Raw genomic sequence first — 8,884 nt, forward strand, 5'->3', positions numbered from 1 at the left:
ATTGATACGTAGTATGTTGTCACCAAATATAACTTTAAATTTGTATTAATATACAAAGATCTATACAGTATTAAGATTTTTGGCTATTAGTAGTTCTATAGTTTAAATTACATTCAGTAATCTACCCTTGATTCCTGCTATTTCCTGTATTCCCCTTCCCCCTTTTTATTCTTTCATCCCTCTCCCTCCTTTTCCCTCTACACTAGCTAGGAGAGAAGAAGAGATCTCTGAACCTAACCTTCCTCTTCTATTCTCCCAGTCCAAGGCCGTACAATTAGTAAGCACCATAAACAACAGTAGACATCCATCTTCTGTGGAGGACAAAACCATCCTCCCCACCTCCTGGGAATGGGAACGTCGTTCTCTTAAATTGCTTCCTGCTGGTTTAGGGCATTATCTTCCTTCTGGTGGCCCCCTAAAATTTGGGACATTGGTCAGTGTGAAGAAAGCAACCTCTAGCCTTTGCTGTCCCATCTCTGCATGCTGAGAAAGTTCAGGGCTTCACTGAAGTCCTGACTGGAACATTTTCTGATGCTGTACAGTCTAACTAGCCATTTCAGAATTGTCCTGGATGCAGAGTTTGAGGAGCCAGCCTTCAGGCAGGCTGAGGTAAGATCACCTGGGCTACTCATCTTATCTTCTTTGGTGTCTGGTCCTTTTGCTCTGCAAACATATAAGCCTTCAAAGCTATTATCCATTTCTGCACTAACATAAGTATGGAATGTACAGTGTGCATAATTCAGTTAAAGATGATTCTCTGTTCTCTGAGCTGGCAAAGTATCTATCTGACTTTCTTATGTTAGTTGTATAACCAAAGGGTAATATAAATTTCTACCTATGCCATTTGAAAGGATGGCATGGTAAGTCTTGAGGATTCTGTAGCCAACAAGATTTATTGGCTATGCATTGGTGAAGTTCTAGCTGGAGACATGACAGACTCAGAGCTATGCCCAAGTAGAGGGATCAGCATATATTTTACTTGGTTTCTTCTTGATTTCTTTTCCTGTCTGCAGCCAAGATATTCAGTGAGTCTCCCCCTGTCAAATATGATTTTTATTAATTATGCAAGAACCCATATTTTTTCTTCTATTGAAACAAGAGCATATCCTCTCCCCTAACGAGACGTATTTCCTGCCTTCCATTCTGAGATGAGGATGTATTTATGCTGCTCTAATCCATTGTTCTGGTCTAGAGTCTGGTGCTTCTCAGCAGCCATGCTGTTGAAACATTATTTAATCTATCTCTGAAGATCCTATATCCCCTTCTGGTCTATGAACATTTCCCTTAAAATATGAGTAGATCTCTCCACAGTTGTTTGACCTGTGGGATTGTAAGATTATCTGTAACATTTTCTATGACATAATATCTAAAGAATTGTTGCATTCTAATGGATACCCATGTCAGAGCATCGTCAGCTTTAGTCTGTAAAGGCATTTCCAAGATGGCCATCATCTCTGATAAATGGACTGTCTCAGAATCAGCCTGTTTAGAACTTAAGGCAAAAGTCTTAACTGAAATCCTGACTATGAGTCAACTTTATGATGCATTAACATACATACATACTCTAATTCTCCAAACTCTACCAAATGAAACCCATAATCTGTTGTATGGCATTGCTCTAAGGTAGCATCATGAAGCAGAATCTGAGTTCTTAACTCAGAACACTGCATCTCTATGGGCTGCCGTTCTAGTTCCTCAGGCCCCTGTGGATGCTCTTACCTGGAACTGTGGGTTCTGCTGTCACTGTGGATTCCAGCCTGGATTCTTTCGAAGATTCTTTACTCTTGATGTACCAAGTCCTTTAACCTGTTCTGTGACCTGGAGCCTAGCCTTCCACCTTTCAGTCTTCTCCTTATCTAAGTCTGTTTTATTCTGATCTTTCTAAGGAAGATATAGATGACTACAATAATTACTGATTTGTATGCTGATAATTGGAACAAAATTACATAGGGTCCAAGGTTTGTGTTTTGGTTTTGGTTTTTGGTTTTTGTTGTTGTTGTTGTTGTTTGGGTTTTTTTTTGTTTTTTTTGTTTTTTGTTTTGTTTTTGTTTTGTTTTGTTTTGTTTTTTTGAGACAGGGTTTCTCTGTATAGCCGAACTCACCCTGTAGACCAGGCTGGCCTTGAACTCAGAAATCCGCCTGCCTCTGCCTCCCAAGTGCCGGGATTAAGGGCATACACCACCACCACCCGGCTGTTTTTTTTATTTTTTTAATAAATTGAGTCTTTTTTTTTCTTTTAAAGATTTATTTAGTATACAATATTCTACATGCATGTATGCCTGCACACCAGAAGAGGGCACCAGATTTCATTATAGATGGTTATGAGCCACCATGTGGTTGCTGGGAATTGAACTCAGGACCTCTGGAAGAGCAATCTGTGCTCTTAACTGCTGAGCCATCTCTCCAGCCCAGATCCAAGTTTTTTAAAACATAGCAAATGAGTTAAAATTTTTTAATATAGAAAATATTTTCTTTTAATATCTAACTGTCCTTAAGGATTTCCCAGTTTCCTACCAAGTCTGTTGACTTTGCAGCTTCCCCCCCCCCCCCCCCCCCCCGCTGTTTCCACAATGTCTGTAGCTGGTATCCACCATGTCTCTCTGCTGTTCAGCCAGCACCTTGCGATGGCTGTTGGCTCTTGGCTCTGTCTGGCTCCAGTTGGTTTAGCAGACTACCCTTGCTGGTTTCTGGGCTAGAGCTGCTGTTTGCCCTTCTGGGAAAGCCAAGCCTCACGCTGGCTCTAGGAAGGTAGCTCCTGACTGCAGAGGGCTGTGGCCTGTTCTGCTCCTGGCTATACCTCACAATGTAATATAACTCCTAAGCTTCATTTCTCTGAGCAGTCTGCCAGGTTCTACAGGCTCTTCTCTCCTGGACCCTTATTGGGACATCTAGCTCTCTCTAGAACACTTCAACCCACCGCAGCTACTGTGCCCTCAGGCCTTCTCAGGACAGCTCCAGCTACCAGCCTTTGCTATACAGCAGAACCTTAAAGGACCTGCACTAGGCCTTTGCAATTTCCTGCTCCCAACCAGCTAGGAAACTATCTTCTACTTGGGACTGTCTAATACCTGAATCTTTTGTTTTAAGCTTGGATTTCTATCTAAATTTGAATTACATGCCTACCACATTTGTAACTTTGGGCTTTTCTACCTGGCCTCTTTGTTCCGTGAAATAACAACCCTGAAACTGAATTTTTCCATAAATAAATGCCTAGGCCAAAAGCTTTGGCTTGTTCCCATTCACCCATAGTCATTTATCCTGCTTATTTAAGTCCTGCCACATGGCTAGCTACCTCTCCTTTGGTTTCACGTAACCACCTTCCTCAGAGTTCAGGGCAAATCCTCCCAGGGCTGACTCCATCCCAGAATCCTCTCTTCCTATTTCCCTCTAAGTTAATAGTCCAACAGCATTTTATTGATGCTTCCAGATATTGCACAAGAGAGTTTCTCTATACTAACCTGGCTATCAGTTTGCTGCCTATCTCCATATAAATTTTAAGTCAGGGTATGTCTAAACGGTTGGTATGGACATAGTGTTTAACGCCTGCCAAAGTGGCCAGGCATCTTGGGGAAAGCACCCTTTAAGAAGCTTCAAGAGGCTTATTAATTTTAGCATTTCTGGACACGTATATCTTTATCCCTTGGTCTAGGTCGGTACAAGGCCTCTTTCTGGAGACACCGTCACTAGAGCACTGCTTTGATAGGCAGGGAAGTGGGCTAGAAATGGATCCACAGCAACTGTCTTTTCAAGGGGCTCTTACACTGTCACTGTCCCTTAAACTGAAAGCATAGTCTCTCCCTGGAAGGGTAGAGACTGTAGATTCCAAACATATCTGTGTGTTGGTTAAACTTCACCACCCCTGTACAACACTGGTTGAGTTTGCAGATGTGTCTTAGGATTTTCATTGTTGTGAAGAGATACCATGGCCAAGGCAACTCTTATAAAAGAACAACACTTAATTGGGGCTGGCTTACAGGTTCAGGGGTTCAGTCCATTATCATCATGGCGGGAAGCATGGCAGTATTCAGACAGGTATGGTGCAGGAGGAGCTGAGAGTTCTACATCTTCGTCTGAAGGTAGCCAGGAAGAGACTGTCTTTCAGGCAACTAAGAGGAGGGTCTCTTCTGCACTGGGTGGATCCTGAGATAGAAGGAGCTCTACAAAGCCCACCTATGGTGGCACACTTCCTCCAACAAGGCCACACCTCCTAACAGTGCCACTTCCCGTGGGCCAAGCATATTCAAACTGCCACAGGACAGAGCTCTGGAGTGCACCCTGTGCTTGACACTTTCTCACTTCTCTTTTAGTCCAGAGAGCCTCATTTTTTGCTGCTAGTGATGAAAACCATCGCCCCTTGAGTGCGGCCTCCAACAGTGACCAGCTGGAGGAGCAGGCCCTGGTTCAGATGAAGTCGTACAGCAGGTTGGTCACCCGGTGCTGAGGGCATGAAAGTTCACCATGTGTCACCTCCAGTAGTGGCAGATGTGACGAAGAGGAGCTGGAAGGCCATGGATGAGCTGAGGGAAGCTCACCAGCAGTCCCAGACACTTGGCTTTTAGATAGAACTTTATAACTGACTACTGTAAATACAATTAAACTGGTTTTGATGGCTTGAGGAGAAAATTATGAATATTCTTTATTTAATGTCATGAGTCACCTGTGCCCCTGAGGCTTATTAGGTAAAGTAAGAAATATCATTGGTCACAAATACTCAGTCTTGGGAGTTAGCCTTCGAGTCTGATTTTTGAGTTTTCCCGGTTGCCACTGTGGCTGTGTTGTGCCTGTACTCGTGTTTGCTCAGCTCCCAGCATTCTGCCTCGGCTTGCCTGTGTTAGAAAACACAACACCACCAGGCTGGCTGAGAGTGTGAGCCGGAGCAAACAGTGAAGCGAAGCTGAGTGAGCCTGTCAGTTAGGACCCTGGACTGAGACTTACTGTGCAGGGCTGAGGTCCTTGGTTCCCTGAGAGCCTGTGGTCGAGGTGTGGGCTGACCATGAAGTATTCCTTAGCGTGCCAGCAGCCAGCTGTGGAGCACACCGTGATAACCTGCATGCAGAATAGTCAACTGAGGATGGTTAAGAACCAAGGTATCTAAGCCAAGTGTGGCAGTGCACACTCTGGACGCTGAGGCAGCAGGATCAGGAGTTAAAGACTAGCCAGGCTACATTTTGAGAGCCTGTCTCAACAAAACGGGTGAATTTCACACCTACGTTTATATTTACATACCTCTGAAAAGTTGTGAGTGGCAGGTAATAACAGGGACTGCGAGCCTAGCTACAAACGAACTGCTGCTTAGGACTTCTGAAAAGGCTGCAAGGCGCTGAGCTTAGCTCCTTGTTAACTGTAACAGAGCTGTCGCAGTCCCTCTTGCCATTGGGGCAGTTAGGTTAAGCTGAGCAGCAGTCCATCAAAACTTTAGAGAGGAAAAAGACAACCCAGAAGGACAGTCCAGATGTGTTGCACTGGGACGTGCTTCTGAACCGAGACACGGGAGTCAGACCCTTCCAGGGAGAGATCATGATTGTAGATCCTAGAATGAGGGGAAGATGGGCCAGGCAGACCTTTCTACACTGTCATTCTAAAGGACCTGTGGGGTTGACGTAAGCTCCTGGGGGCTCCTTGGGGGCCAGCACCTGCAGGGCTTTGTGGGAGGCAAGTCCTCCACGCACACTTCTGTTCTGTTCAGCATGTTTGTCCTTTAACCCAGCCCTGATCTGACCTGAGGTACCACACTATGGGTTGCAGATGACCACTTCCCCTTTATGATCCACTCACTGGCTAACTATTGGGTGTTTTGCCTGAGGCATTTGCCAGTGGACTCACTCAGTCAGTGTCACTCACCTTATGTTCAGCAAACTGCATTTTGCTTTTGAAGTCTGTTACAAACATAAAATTAAGAGATCAATAGCACTTCATTATGAGTCAGGAATTCCAACTTGAACTTTGATTTTTAAAGAATACTTTCTGTTCCAGGACTAAGACAACCGTGAGTTACATCTCTGGCTCTGCAGAGTCCTCTGTTTTTCCTACAGAAAACCTGACTTTCTCTTCTGTGATTCTTATGGTCACATGGCATAACAACTAGAACTTCCCCAGGAAACTGTTGACCGTTCATATCCATAAGGGGATGGGGGAAAGCTGACAGGTCCTCAGCCTTGGGTTCTGGGGATGGCAACAGCCAGCAGTGTGATCCTCAAAGGCTTCGGCACACACTTGGTGTTTTGCTTGCAAGGCAGGATTAACATTTTAACAGAGCTGCTTTCCCAGGCCTAATGGAAGTTGAGATGGTAAACTTAGACTGACAGGCTTTTGAAACGTGAAATCTTCTCAACATTTAAACATATTTAAACTAGCTGAGGTGTGAGCATTGTATGTTGCTGCAGTGGCCTGCTTAGAGGCAAGGCCTTCTGGGACCTCTAGATCTGCTCTGTGTTGGTGGCCCCAGTGCAGATCCTGTATTAGCTGTATACATGTGCAACAACACCACACACACACACACACACACACAGGTAGTTCTCCCTTGGAAGCCCTAGAAGAGACCTTGAGAAAGCATGGACTGTGTGACTGTGTGACTGCTAACCTGCCTCCTGTGCTACCAAAGGTCATTTTCACACATTACCACTAACTCTTTTGTCTTAAGATGTAGTGTCTTTAACAGAGGAAGCTACTGATTGGCTGTTACTCAAACCCTATTGTTAAGATCATTTTCTCTTTTTAAAGTAAAAATGCATATTGGGTTGCCACACTGAATAATTTGACATTGAAAAACATTTTACAAAAAAAAAAAAAAGGAAAAAACCCAAACCAGCAGCCATGGAGGCACCTGCCAGCATGGCCTTTTGTCTCTCCTTCCCCACAGTAAGGACTCCTCTCCCACTCTGGCTTCTAAAGTGGACCAGTTGGAAGGGATGCTGAAAATGCTTCGAGAAGATTTGAAGAAGGTAAATGTTCTCAGTGAGTGCTGATTGCCCAGGCTGTGGGAGCAAAGCCCTTAATTGGGAGAGCGAGAGGTGTCAGGGAGACACGCATGGGTGTTTACACGCAGTTTCTCTGCACATGTGCCTAGGGCAGCACAGGTGTTGGTGGCACGGCCACACGTGATGGGAGAGACCTTGTCTTATACACAGAAAACATAGTCCCTTTGGGGGAAACCTTAAACTTCAGTCAGGCCTCTCTGGGTTCTGGCCTGGCCTTTGACCTCTCCTGTTCCCATGTAGTTCTTGTTATCTCTGTTTTCAGGCCAGGAGAGTTGAAATTTGTGCTTCTTGATTGGCTTTGACTTTATCAAGGCAGCTTTCTGGGAGCCCCTGGGCTTGCATCTGATGTGTGTTGGTATTTAGTAGACTAGGGAGTGAAAAGGGACCACCTGAAGGGAACCCGAACTGCTTCTCCTGAGAGCTAGGTGGGTGGTGGGCACCCTAATCACATGTACTTCTGAGAGCTGGGTGGGCGGGATACAAGCGTGATACGTGCGCACCCCTAGACCACGTGTGCTTGGCATTTCCTTCAGGAAAAAGAAGACAAGGCCCACCTGCAGGCAGAAGTTGAACACTTGCGGGAGGACAACCTGAGGTTGCAGGAGGAGTCCCAGAACGCCTCGGATAAGCTGAAGAAGTTCACAGAGTGGGTCTTCAACACCATAGACATGAGCTAGGGCCAGCTGAGGGGAAAGGAGAAGGGACAGCACCCTGAAGCACCCATTCACGCCTTGGAGTATTCTCAGTCTGTTCATACCGGACAGTGCACAACACAATTGCAGAGCAACAATCATTATCTGCCTTTTATAGAAAAGAAAAACAAAAAATTAAATAAAAATTTTAAAAAGTAAAATAAAAGTTTAACTGCTCAAATGTGAATGTCTTTATTTTTTGCACAATATCTTTATCTGTTATGTATTTACAAAGAAGCTGGGCCCAGACCCAAGTGCCCCTGGCCCTCAGTCTCTGCTTCCAGCAGCTGACCTATTTCAGGTTCCAAGCTCTCCCTTTCCCCAACAAATGGCTGTGTTCCTAGGAAGTAAGTTTTCCTTTTTTAACTGTTTGGTGGTGGGGAGGGGCGTTTCCTTGCCTCTGTCCCTAAAATGCCTGTGAGAGGGACTTTAAGGAAAGGCCCCGCCCCTGAGTGGTCTGGGTGGGGCTTCTACCCTCTGCTTCCTGTCTGCTAGAGACCAGGGCCACACCACTCACCCTTCGAATCTTGCATCTTGTCCCTTCTTTCTCCAGAAGTGTCCCCAGTACCATCCTAAGACTTTGTTTGGCTTAAGTGAACCCTACTAAATTAGAAACCTCTTCCACCTTCCTGGCTCCTAACATTAATTGGCTTCAGAATTTTCCCAAATGAAAACCTTACCTGTATGCATTCTAAACACATTTTGTTCAAAAGTCTATATATATAGTTTCTGTTTGAGATTTTTAAAGATGTTGCAAACTTTTTTTAAGCTTGTTCAAAATGACTAGTAAATCTTTCTCACCAAAGCAAGACTTCAACCAGTGTTTGTAATTAGGAAAAGCTATCAGCAGTGAATGTTAAACCGTGAGTTTCATCCTTGCCTGTTTGGAGCAATGCCTGAGACAAAATGGGCTTTTGGACCCTGCATGTCGCAGTGTGGAGTTTATGCACAGCACATTCTGCATCCTTTTGATGCCATCCCAAGGACTCTGCTGCAGAAGTTACCCCTGCACTGTTCCTCCTGCCTAGTGACACAGATTGTTCTGGCATTACCCTCGCTGCCATACAGATGTGGGGCTGGTCAGTACTGACTGGCTATGTGCTAAAAGTTCCCTGATGTTAAATGGAAAACCACTTGCCCTGATTTGTATCCCTAGGAAGCAATATGCATCCCCCCTCCTCCTTCTCTTCCTCTTCTTCCTTTCTCTCCCCCCTC

General features: G+C 45.0%; 1 protein-coding gene across 5 annotated transcripts in view; it reads left to right on the top strand.

The window, feature by feature from the left end:
* Sipa1l1 (signal induced proliferation associated 1 like 1) overlaps positions 1 to 7,850 on the top strand; it is a 288,870-nt gene extending 281,020 nt beyond the window's left edge. For all 5 annotated transcript variants that reach the window (XM_031355460.1, XM_031355465.1, XM_031355461.1 and 2 more), the window contains 3 exons: positions 4,308 to 4,422; positions 6,860 to 6,941; positions 7,511 to 7,850. In XM_031355460.1, coding sequence (XP_031211320.1) covers positions 4,308 to 4,422; positions 6,860 to 6,941; positions 7,511 to 7,654 — 341 coding nt within the window. In that variant the 3' untranslated portion in view covers positions 7,655 to 7,850. The remainder of the gene's footprint in view (positions 1 to 4,307; positions 4,423 to 6,859; positions 6,942 to 7,510) is intronic.
* Positions 7,851 to 8,884: the final 1,034 nt, after the last annotated feature.

This window comes from Mastomys coucha, unplaced genomic scaffold, assembly GCF_008632895.1.
Source record: "Mastomys coucha isolate ucsf_1 unplaced genomic scaffold, UCSF_Mcou_1 pScaffold6, whole genome shotgun sequence".
NCBI classification, from domain to species: Eukaryota; Metazoa; Chordata; class Mammalia; order Rodentia; family Muridae; genus Mastomys; species Mastomys coucha.